Source organism: Piliocolobus tephrosceles, chromosome 1 (genome assembly GCF_002776525.5).
Source record: "Piliocolobus tephrosceles isolate RC106 chromosome 1, ASM277652v3, whole genome shotgun sequence".
In the NCBI taxonomy this organism is placed as follows: Eukaryota; Metazoa; Chordata; class Mammalia; order Primates; family Cercopithecidae; genus Piliocolobus; species Piliocolobus tephrosceles.
This window is the reverse complement of record NC_045434.1, coordinates 163560066-163572861: the sequence shown is the minus strand read 5'-3', so window position 1 is coordinate 163572861 and position 12796 is coordinate 163560066. Positions and strand designations below refer to the sequence as shown.

Sequence of the window (12796 nt, the reverse complement as noted above, 5' to 3'; positions counted from 1 at the left end):
AAGCAGACTGCAGAAAAGGACGAATTAGATGTTGAATAGTAGTAAAATTCCAGAAAAAATTATGAAAGAGCTGATTTGTGATCCTTAACCAAGAGAAGAGGTGGCTAAGCAAAATAATGAGTTCATGAAAAGTCATGATAAGTAGACCTTATTATAGACACTATTCATAGGAATGATCTGTTAGAAACTAAAGACTTAAATATATTTTATCTGAAATTAAACAAGACATCTGTTATGATTATCCTTCTGCATAAGGTAAAGATATATGGGTTAATTGTGGTAATCTATATAGCTGATTGAAGAATGAATGTCTTCATTTTTTAAATATATACAATGAGGTTTACATTTCCAATTAAACATTTCAATCAGTGATTAATGGCAGGAAAGCTTATTGAAATGTTAATGATGCAGTGCTACAAAGGCTAAAATGAGAAAAGTGGATCTGGACTCAAAAAGATCCTGAAGACCTTGGACAGCGACTTGAAAATCACAATAAATGTAAGTCTCACATATAGAGGCAGAAAATCAATTATCTGGATACTGGATGAGGAGTCCCAGCTTATGGATGACTGTTTTTCATATGGCTTATCTAATTTAGTCTCATGACAACTGTGTAAGTTTAAATTTTTATTTTAGAGAGGTAATATATAATGTAATGACTAGGGGTATGAATTCTTAAGCTTAACACTTGGGTTTAAAATCAACAGCTCCACTACTTAACAGCGTGAGCAAGTTATTAAACCTCTCTATGCCTCTCAGTTTCCTCACCTATAAAATGGGAGTGAGAATATTAACTAATGCACAGGGTTGTCATGAAGATTATATGAGCTAATAAAGTGCTTAAAACACAGCTAACAGTGTTATTTTAATTATTGTTTTATAAATGAGAACCTAAGGTTTACCCAAGGACATTTATCAGGCAAAAATATTATCTAGGGGCATTCCTGGGTATCTTTTTTAAAAGGTACACTGACAAAACTACAGTCTATTCAATGGCGCATCTGCAGGAAGAGGGAATAGAAAATCGGGGCATTTAACTTATTTGGTGACCCTTAATTTTAAAAGGTTCAAATTTTAGATTATACATGCATTAGAAAACAACAACCATGCCAACAACTTGCTAACAATTAGTACCACCCAAAGAAAACTCGGTCATTTCATGAAGTTTCCTGTCCATGGTGTCTAGAGTTGAATGACCAACCTGTTCTAAACAAGGCCCCTTTACAACATACGCTGGATCACATGTTCAATGAATCTGAACAAATTTAAAATGTTTGTTCAAGGTCTCCCAAATTCATCATCAGTGAAACAAAAAAGTCTAAAAAATTGTAGCAGTATTTTTTTAATTTAACGTGAACAATATAATGCAGCTATTGAATATTTTTTCATACATTATCTAGCCATTTGTGACAAATTTTTAAAAACCACATTTATATAACACTACACCTTTTTGTTGGTCTTGGCACTTTTAAAGATTTAACAGGTCTGCTTTTTTCCTCTTCTCTTCTTTTTGCCAACTCCTCAGCAGAGAGATGCTAAAACAAAACGCCAACTGATTAAGGAGTCCATCAACTACTAAGAGGCAGAATAAAAATAGTCCTTTAAAACCAAATTTAAGGGCATGTGAGGACAAGAGAGACTAAACTGATATAGATGGGTTTCCTTTTTGCTACCAACATGTAGAAAGGCTGAACAGTATTAAAAATCGTTTCAGAAGATAACGGCCTTCCCAAACTGAAAATTTACTCCTCTTGATTTGCCCATTTCAATCAAAGGTACCAGTCACCCAGGTTCAAAAACCTCAGAATCACCTGAGTCTTTCATTTCCCATTTATACTTACCATATTCTATTGTGTTGAGTTTTCTTTCACAACTGAGGGACAGTGCAGAGTAATGATTAAGAACAGATACTGGATCTAGAATGTCTGGCCCAGTTATTTACTAGCTTGGTGACCCTAGGCAAATTCTAAAGCTTTCATGCTTCAGCTACCTCATCTTTAAAAATGGGAACAACAAAAGTAATAATAAAAAGTAAACAATAATACCACTATCATGGTATTACTTTGAAGACTGAGTTAATGTTTATAAAATACAGACAGTGTCTGACACATATGAAGCCCTTTATGAGTGTTTATAAAATAAAGTAAATTTCTATTTATTCCATTTCTATGATCAACCTTACATCCTAGTCCAAATGAACTACGCACCTTTTCCAGAATATATCTAGTATTTTCCCATGTCTCCAGCTTTGTTCCCCCAGCCTAAAGTGTTTTCATCTCCATTTTGAGATTCTTCTGCAGATCCTTCAGATCAGATTATACCCCACATACTCTATGAAACCTGCCCTGATCACACCCTTTGGGAGAAACTTATAATTCTTGGGACCAACCTTATTGAACTTACCATAGGTTTTGTCTTTCCTATTAGAAATACAAGCCCCTTATGGGAAGGATAATTAGTAATTACTGTGCCTAGAATAGTACTCAGGTGAGAAATTGGGGACAGGAAATGCGTAGGAGGAAAGACAGACAACTCAAGTTTGTGGAGCACCTTGTGCACACAACGCTTACTGAATACCTAGTACTAGGACCTTTATATAGTCTACCTCATTTCTTTCTGACAACAATCCTTTGAGGGAGGTATTATTATTACTCACAATTCGTAAGTTAAAAAAGCATGAGATTCTGTGAGGTTAAGTAGTTGCTCAAAGTAACAAAGCCAGTATGTACACATTCACACATTCTATCCACTCTACTGCACTAGCTGTTATAATGCTTAGAACAATATTTTAATTGGTATATCAGAACCTCTTCCAATAAATGTTTAATGAAACGAATTGGGCATACCAACTTCTTGACACTCTTATCTTGAGTTAGAGACAAGAATACAGAGACAGAGAACCAAAGTTCTGAAATGAGTTAAACTCCTAGTTAACTGCACCACCAATGCCTTCTACTTTGGTGTTTACTGGTGACTTCCAGACAAATTGACATGAGAATGAAGGCATACATGTTAATGTATGAAACAAGTATAATACATATGACATTAAGATGTATAAATATATATTTATTTATATATGTAAATTTATATATATAAAAAACCAGTTTTCATCGATGAGCCATTTGAAAGGTCAAAGTTACCTCAAACGTTTGTCCTTCTAAGTCCTTTGCATCACACCAGTTTCCCCATGGGTCTCGGACTCTACGTCTCCTTGTACGCTGCAATGAGATTAAAGTAAAGCAAAAGGTAGCAACATTAATATGGAGAAATCACAGCACATTAACACACAAAATGAAAACAATAATGATCTAAAAGTCAATTAATCTATCAATTTAAATAGTGTAATCTCTGGCTATGCCTGACTAAATTTTATTAATTTATGTTCAGTAGTTAGCACTCTGGTTATAAATATAATAAATCAGTGATGGCGAGGTAAGGGCAGGAGCACCAGTACCAGGTGGGCAGGGTGTGGGCCGGGTGTTGGCAGCAGAGGGCTATTTAAAAAATAAAATCAGTAATGATTTTCTATATTTTGCTAACATTTCTTCTTAGCTTTTATATTTCCTTTCATCATGTAGGAGCTAAAACACTATGACAAATTTTTTTTTTTTTGAGACAGAGTCTCACTCTGTCACCCAGGCTGGAGTGCAGCGGTGTGATCTCGGCTCACCGCAGCCTCCCCCTCCCAGGTTTGAGTGATTCTCCTGCCTCAGACTCCCGAGTAGGAACAAAAATATTTTTAAGATCAAAAAGAACCACCAAGAAAATGACTTCCTTTTCAACCACTTCTGGTAGAAAATCTACAAGAACACGCAGCAAGAGGTGTAATATTGAAAACTAGAAGCAAAATAATTCTATCTCCAGCTTTAGAAAGGAGATGGCCTAGTTGATCATATAATGAAAAATTACAAGGTTGGGCTGGGCATGGTGGCTCACGCCCGTAATCCCAGAACTGTGGGAGGCTGAGGCGGCTGGATCACGAGGTCAGGAGATCGAGACCATCCTGGCTAACACGGTGAAACCCCATCTCTACTAAAAATACAAAAAATTAGCTGGGGCGTGGTGGCAGGCGCCTGTAGTCCCGGCTACTCGGGAGGCTGAGGCAGGAGAATGGCATGAACTCAAGAGGCAGAGCTTGCAGTGAGCCGAGATCACACCACTGCACTCCAGCCTGGGCGACAGAGCCAGACGCCGTCTCAAAAAAAAAAAAAAAAGAGTGTTGGATCACATTTTTATCTGTATTTTCTCACAAGATGTTTCTTTTTCTCCTAGCAGGTCACTTTATTTTTAAAGTATGATTTACAAATTTTAAAATACTATAAAACTGACTCTAAGAATTAAAAAAAAAAGGCTAATTATTCCAAAAAGGTAATTCTTAAGGTTAAGAATTTTAAAAGAAGAAAAATAAATGAGAGGAAAAAAAAAACTAAACTATATACTTTTAAAAGACACATTAGATTTATTAATTAAAACAAAGCATCCCAAGACCACTTTAGGAAAACATGCTTCTGCATCAAGTTTGCTAGCACGTTTTTAAGGGTTTTTAGGTTTGTTTTTGCCTTAGAAAGCAACATGAAATTGAATGAAACAAAGAAAAGCAAATTGCTAAGGTGAAATACAAGAGGAAACATGTTTTTCTACTAAATGGCCATTTATTAAATAGCTCAAGAGAAGTAGGTAAACTGCACTAAATAGAGTAAGCAGCCATGTGGAGAGATCACTGAGAGAGATGACTGCTTACCATAGACTGCAGACGCTGGGCAAGTTGGTATGCTTCTACTGCATCTTTTCTGTCTCTGATTCGTACTTTGTCAACTGTTTGTGGCCTATTATACACAGCCTGTTCTATTGGAATTCAGAAAAGACAAAACCATCTATTATTTTGTGAAACTCATTTGTTAAATAGACACATGTACACTGACTATAGTAGAGCTTCTATGACTCTTATTTCACAATCATATATTTGATGTGCTACTGAGCAGCCCTCAAATTAAAAGTAACGCTGTTATAAGAATATCTCAATAACATGGAATATTTAGAAAATGGGTAATTTGTTTAATTTTTACTAACTTTGGCAGTCTAATACAGAAAACATGATTTTTCTTTTGGTGGCTGAGGAAGCAAAAATCCTTTAGTTTTCCTGAAAAGCTAGTCTCAATATTCAAGGCTTTGGGAAAACAAAGACACTAAAATGAAGGACAGATTCCAGGCCAAATTAAATTCTATCTAGCTCAATATAAAAGAAAATCGTATCTGACAGAAAATTTTCTGATTAGTGGTCTCACTTCCACAGACAAACACAGAATATATTCTTCTTAAACCATGGGTTACAAGGTTTTATATACCTTATAACTTTGTAGCTATGAATGGTTGTGTCATGTTAATTCAAGAAAAGAGTAGAGGTCAGGCACGGTGGTTCACACCTGTGATCCCCGCACTTTGGGAGGCTGAGGCAGGTGAATCACGACGTCAGGAGTTCGAGACCAGCCTGGCCAATATGGTGAAACCCCATCTCTACTAATAATACAAAAATTAGCCAGGCATGGCGGCACACGCCTGTAGTCCCAGCTACCCTGGAGACTGAAGCAAAAGAATCACTTGAACCCGGGAGGTGGAGGTTGCAGTGAGCAGAGATTGCACCACTGTACTCCAGCCTGGGCAACAGAGCAAGACTCTGTCTCAAACAAAAAAAAAAGAGTAGAATATATTTTAAAATATGTATATTCATTAACTTTCAATTTCAAAAAACTAAGGTACAAGAAATTGTCTTCCATGAAAATTATTTTGACACTTTTATTACATTTAAGTGTAGAGGCTCCCAAATTATTTCCTTTATTTAAACATTGCTAGGCAGCATTTCCAGCATGAATACAGCATTTGCAAATTAAATGGGCTATTATTAGACTTTTCATAAAATAATTTTACTTTTATCTGCTAAAGAACTGTATTCTTAAATTATTTCTATTACTTAGATTGAATATTTTAGCTTTAAAATTTCACTCTCAATTTTCATTGTAGGTCAAATGAAAGCACAGTTTAACCAACAGCAAAATCTTAGTAAAACATTTATTTCATAATGTTAAAGCATCTCTGAATTCTATATACCTAGAACTACTTGAATTCTAACCATCACAGAAACGAATAGGTGCTGTAAGGATAAAAAATATCAAGTAAAAGATGTTGGGTTTTTATTTTTACCACATCCAAAATTGATTGCTCCTATCAATTCGAGGTATGTATGAATCCGTCCAATACAATTAACATCCCCACAGTTCTTCAGGCCAGGACGTACTGAGGTCTTATTTAAGTATTTCGGTTTGCATATCTCCCTAATTAAGAGATGGAAGTACAATTATTTCGGATAAATAAAAACGTGAAAAAAGATTTCTGGGGAAAACTTTAAATATTGAAATATCTTTACATTTTAACCCCTTACAATACTAATACATAATACCCATGTACTTTTTTTCTGAAATAAAATATCCTTAAATAATACAGTAACTTATTAGTGTAATTTTTTACAAGCAATATTTCTTCCCCAATGTTAAATTCATAGATTCCAGTTATCCCAGGACCTTGAAGTCAGAAATTTATTTATGTACAGTTACAAACTGAATCTTTAAATACAAAGAGCATTTTGATAATATATAGAAAAGATTTAGTATTAGATGATTCCAATTTGTAATACATTACTTAGGTTCATCTATTCTTATTTTGCTTAACAGTGTCTTTCAATTATCAGCTATCTTATAAATGTTTAAACGTTTTATATTTGTTTTTAATTATGATGACAACAAATATTAAGTGCTTACTCTCAGTGGAAAACAGAAACAGACACTATAAGGGATTCCAAAGGGGAATCAAGAAACTCCCAAAGATTATGAAAGAAACAAGAGGTTTATATAATAAAACATGTATTTATTGAATATACTTAATGTACTTTGTTAGATGGTACAATATAAAATTAGAGTAATAAAAAACTTAGTAGAAACGAATTACTGAGTGCTTATGCCAGATTACTGTGCTGAGTTACACATCCTTAATCTTTATGACTACACAAGGTAGATTTTATTAATATTATTCTCATTTTGGAAATAAGGAAACAAGAGGGTCAGAGTAAAGCACTTACTTAAGGAAGGGAAAGAATCAGGATTCAAGTATAGATACTATAAATTTAGGTATTCAGATATCTCATATAACATGGGTATTTCTCATGTGATCATTATTTTATTCCATAAATATATTGTTCTAAGCACTAGAGATACACAGATAATGTTGAAATTTCAGTGTGTCTTGCAAGAAAAGGAAATAAAATTGTACAAATGAAGGCAATAAAGCAGGCAAGAGTATGGCTACCAAGAGACCAAAGGAGTCTGAAAAAAACTAGACTGAGCTAACTGAAGACTACTCAAAGTAAAAGGCTTTAAACAGAACTCAGTAATCTAGCAGTGCTGAACAAATGGTAAGGACTCTAAAAATATCTGTTCATGGAATAATGATGGTTCATATGTTCAATCTTTTCCCCCTAACAAATAAGAGTACCTTCTACATTCTGAGCATTGTTTAAGAACTAGATTCAACAACAAACAAAACAGATAAATATCTGCCCTCATGTTGCATGCATTATCATGGGGGTTGAGGGGAGAAGAGACAGTACCCAAATAAAAATGTAGTATTTTTGGTAGTAATAAGTTCTATGAAGAAAATAAAATACAGAGCAAGAGAATGAAACGGAGGAGATATGTGAGATACTTTAGATAAGCCTCTAATTTCCCTTGCCCACACTTCAACGAGACAAGAAAGCAACACTTGCCAAAATACGGGGGAAGAACATCCAAGGCAGAGTGAAAAGTCAGGGTCAAGGCCAGGAGATGGAAGTGTGAAATAATGAGTCAAGACTGCAGACTCCAACATCCCCTTTACCTAGTGTGACCTGGAACAAGTTTTTTTATCCTCTGTGAACTTCATTTTTCTTCTCTATAAAGTGAGAATGAGGTTGTCAAAAAGATTGGAGATGATTTAAATGTAGTACATGGTATTTGGGAGGCATTCAGTAATGGTACTGGTTACTATTTTAATAGAACTATTCCCCTAACCAGGGAATCAACTGCATCTGCTTTTATGAAAAGGATCTTTATCTATAAACAAATCTGGCAGGCTTCTTCTTATTTTAAAACTTTAACTCTTCTATTTTTTTTTAAACACCACCTCCAGTGCCTAACCACTCACTCTCTTCTATTTCTGAACAAATGTGAGTTCCTGTTCAAAACATTTTTTGCTTTCACAATGTTCTGCTAAATAACCATAATGAAACAGCAATACCTAACCAGTTTCATGAACCAAGGCAAAAGACTTAGGAAACTACTGCCATATAATTTATAGTACCTATATAAATTAATCTGCCTCATTTGGAATTCAAAATTCAAAGTAACAAATACAGAATTTGATTAAAGTAACAAGAATACAGTGATCATTCATATGGACATTTTTGAGAGACAGGATCTTGCTGTGTTGCCCAGGCTAGTGTACAGTGGCATGATCCCAGATCAATGCAGCCTCGAACTCCTGGGCTCAAGTGATTCTTCTGCTTCAGCCTCCGGAGTAGCTAGGACTACAGGCACACAACACCGCGCCTAAGTTTTTTAAAACTTTTTGTAGAGACAGGGTCTTGCTATGTTGCCCAAACTAGTCTCGAACTCCTGGCCTCAAGTAATCCTGTCTCAGCCTCCAAAAGTACGAGGATGAAAGTTGTGAGTCACTGCTTCAGGCCAATATGGACATTTTTGAGTTAGTTATAATTTCAAGGTCCTTAAATTTTGGCCATTTGCCCTCTTATTTCCAAAAACAAAAGTAGATGCCAATAGAAATCTAATTTAACTAGTCTTTGTCAATAGTGTGAATTAGGCCATGTAGAATAAAAGAGTGACTTACAGACACATGAAGACTGAAGTCCTTCATGTGTCAATAACTGGTTGTATAATCAAAGGCAGGTCCCTAAACCTCTCCTGATCTCAGAATCATTCTCTAGCAAATAAACATAATACCATCTGCATATTTTATAGAATTGTTTCAAAAAATCAAGTAAGATGATGTAGGGAAGCTCTTTAAAAACTGTAAAGCACTACATAAAGTCAGGAGTTGTTCCTTACAAGTATTCTTTATACTATGATGCCACACTGACCCACATGTTGTACTTTCAGCACCTCCACCATCTGTAAGATAACTAAGAGTCAAGAAAAAGAACAAACTTCCTCCTTTTAGAACACAGCCCTCTTTAAAAACCAAAGACTTATATTGTGTGGGTAAAATGAAGGTTACTGATTTATTATAGCAAGTTGTACTCCTTTGGTAACCCTTCTAGGTTATAGCAGAAACTTACTGCAGTAGGACAGGAAGGCTTTTGATACAAAAGAGAACAAGGGACAAAGCAGAATTCCTGCTCAAGGAACTAGGAAGCTCACTGTAAAGATGGCCCTATACAATCTGATAGCTTCTGAAACAGTATTAGCAATTATGATTTTTTTTTTTTTGAGATGAAGTCTCACTCTGTCGCCCAGGCTGGAGTGCAGTGGCACGATCTTGGCTCACTGTAACTTCTGCCTCCCAGGTTCAAGAGATTCTCCTGTCTCAGCATCCTGAGTAACTGGGATTACAGGCACCTGCCACGATGCCCGGCATACATACATACATACATACATACATACATATATATATATATATTTAGAAGAGACAGGGTTTCACCACGTTGGCCAGGCTGGTCTCAAACTCCTGACCTCAAGTGATCTGCCTGCCTCAGCCTCCCAAACTGCTGGGATTACGGGAATGAGCCACCGTGCCCAGCCAGCAATTATAAATGTTTAATGATGGTTTAATTAAGCTATTTTAAAAAATTCAAATTAGGCTAATAAGGTGGGAAATTTTGGGGTTTGTTCCCTACCCCTCATTAAATAATTCAAATAAATAGTACTGACAATTTAGAGAATAAGCTTCAACTATCAGAAAACTGTATCCTGATAAAGTTGGATGAAGAAATTAATAGCACATTATTGCCACCAGTTCAAAGTTAAAAGCACTTAAGATCACTATTTAGGAGAAATGTTTCTGCAATCTGGCCACATTTAAGCTGTCATCAAATTTTTCTTTTTTTGTACTCAAAGCACATGATAAACCGGAAAGAATTATTTCCCTTTTCCCATGCAGTGGTGTTCTCTCTATATCTTCCTAACACTGTCCTAGGAGACTGCTTCAAAAAGCAATCATCTATCCCTTTTATTCCAGGTCCACAATCTAATGAATAGGCAAAAAGATGGGTTATAAGAGTTATAGGTGATAATGTTTACCAAAGCTTTTTGTTCATTATGAGAAATCTTAAATCTTCCCTACTGTAGTGATCTCTAGATTTACTAGCAAAATTCTAAATTCTGTATAGGCCTAATTAAAATACTTCAGAATATCAGGTTTTAAAACAACATATAAAATGTAATTCTTTCTTACCATTGATCCAAAATGTAATTTCTAATTTTCAAATAGCGTTCTGGTGTTTTAGCTTGGCGCCCCTCAAAAAACTCAGGAATTGCTTGTTTTTCTTCTTCTTGAATGATACTTCTATCTATTTCTATTTCCTGTTCTGGTGGCTTAAGCTCTTCTTCCTCATGGCTTTCCTCCACCATTTGGCAAGAAGAATGAAAAAGCATTCCATTATCATTCAAATCTTTCTGAATTTCACAAGGCTCTGGAGAAGGGAACTGCCTGGCATCAACTATTATTCCCCTTCCATCTTGCTTGTTGCAGTTTTTAATCAATTCATTAAATTTCTGGTCATTTAATTCGATTGATTTTTTGTCACTGTTGCTCTGTTTCTCAGTCCACAGTGTAATTTCTGAGCTTGAAAGTGTTTCATCTTGCTTTTCATTTTGAAGACAGTCCCTGGAAGGCTTGGAAAAGAGAGCTTCCTGGCTGTCAGAAGCAATAAATTCTTGATTGGTTTCATGCATTTTACTATTAGGAAAGTCTAACAAGACATCACTGCTAGAATTATTTTGGGGTGTTTGAGAAGACAACTCGTCCACCTCATCTGTGATGTCTACTTCTTCATCATCAGATAACTTTTCAATTTTTACAGCATTCAAATTGGGATCAGCACGTCCCCTTAAACATGATGGTGTCCATGCCTTTGTCCCTTTATCTTCATTTTTAACTTGAAGATTATGGCCGTTCTTCTGATTGGGTGTTTCTTTCTCCAGACCGCATTTGACCTTATTAAATATCAAAATAAAATCCCCATAATATTAAGATTTAAAAATTTAATCACTGGCACACACACTAAAAGGATAAATACAGTGTTATTAAACTGAGTACGTGTAAATGGTACATTATACCTTTAATGTGCTTTTCTTTAAAGGGTTTACAACTGCATTTTAGACAAGATCGGGTGTATTCAGGGTGGTATGACTGGAGACTATAACTGCATTTCAAATGTAAAGGATCACCATTTAAAATTTCTATAACTATATAACTAATTCATGGGTCTGGTGATTTGTATTAATCAAATAATCATGACCTATATTTAACTACTACTTATTTTTCAATATTAAGTTGAAAACAGCAGCCTGGCTCAGATCAACCATATGGAATAAACCAACTAACTATCATACTAAGGTATTGTACAATATATTGAAATATTTTTAAAGGCTTATTTCTCAGAATATCTTGATACCGTAGCTGATTGTTTCTTACAATGCTAAAATAATCCTTAATCTGACATCTTCACTGAGTACATTAAAACTACCTTTCATTTAAACAAGGGACAACAGAAACAAACTGTCTTTTGCAGGCTTATTTAATGAGCTTGTAATATAGAGATGATATTTTAATGTGATACTTGAAAAAAAAAGAGATTATATTTTAAGCCAAAAAATTATCTCCCATACCTGCTATTACAGATATAAATATCTGGTAATGTAACAACAACAAAAGAAGATAATGAAAGTGAATGAGCAAATATAACATGAAATAAAATCCTTATATGCAAAGTTTTTACAAAGTCTTATAAATGACTAACATACATAAGGGATATGACAGCTCTCAGAAAGCGGTTATTTATAGATCCTGCAGTGCAACGGAATTCCAGGATTAAATATTTGAGGTTAACTGGCTTATTATGTAGAGAATAAAAGGGTAGCAGGAGGGAAAAAGAGATTTGGACATATTGCCTGAAACAGCTTTTCACATCCCTGCTGTTTAAGTATCCTGTCTATAATTTTAAAAATTCAGATGAAATTTTGCACTGATTTCATAATACACTAATCTCTGTTACAACATGAAAAACGTATCCTTCTACCCCAGGTCTTTGAGTGAAACTGGCACTCCAAGATACACAGCATGTATCTTGGAAGCCTAAGAGTAAGAATAACCAAGTTAAGCTTTATTCTGTTCTGAGGTATTAACTAAACCTTGGTGAGCTGCCTTGAAAATGCTTCTGTCTCGTTGAAAAATGGAGCTTACAATCGATGTATGATGAATCCATTCCATCAGTTACCACCTATGTCTAGATAACACTGAAACAAATCTTATATACGGGGTAGAACTCATTATCTACATGAAAAGATAATATCAAATTTCACTCAAGACACTCACCAATTTTATATAATTATGTTCCTAGGCTTCAAAGAGGATGTATTAAAAACATAAATATCAAAACGACATGGTTGCATATAGCACAAATTACTTGAAACATTAAGGAACCAGATCATAAACCTTTCTTAACACCACAGTTTATTAAAGTTTCAGACAATTC

The 12796-nt window shown here is 34.9% G+C and overlaps 1 protein-coding gene across 5 annotated transcripts in view; it reads right to left on the bottom strand.

Moving 5' to 3' along the window:
* MYSM1 (Myb like, SWIRM and MPN domains 1) overlaps window positions 1-12796 on the bottom strand; it is a 42821-nt gene that overhangs the window by 15623 nt on the left and 14402 nt on the right. For all 5 annotated transcript variants that reach the window (XM_023187544.3, XM_023187560.3, XM_023187552.3 and 2 more), the window contains exons 8-12: window positions 10495-11255; window positions 6199-6329; window positions 4742-4845; window positions 3141-3218; window positions 1447-1535 (exon numbers count right to left, since the gene is read on the bottom strand). In XM_023187544.3, coding sequence (XP_023043312.1) covers window positions 1447-1535; window positions 3141-3218; window positions 4742-4845; window positions 6199-6329; window positions 10495-11255 — 1163 coding nt within the window. The remainder of the gene's footprint in view (window positions 1-1446; window positions 1536-3140; window positions 3219-4741; window positions 4846-6198; window positions 6330-10494; window positions 11256-12796) is intronic.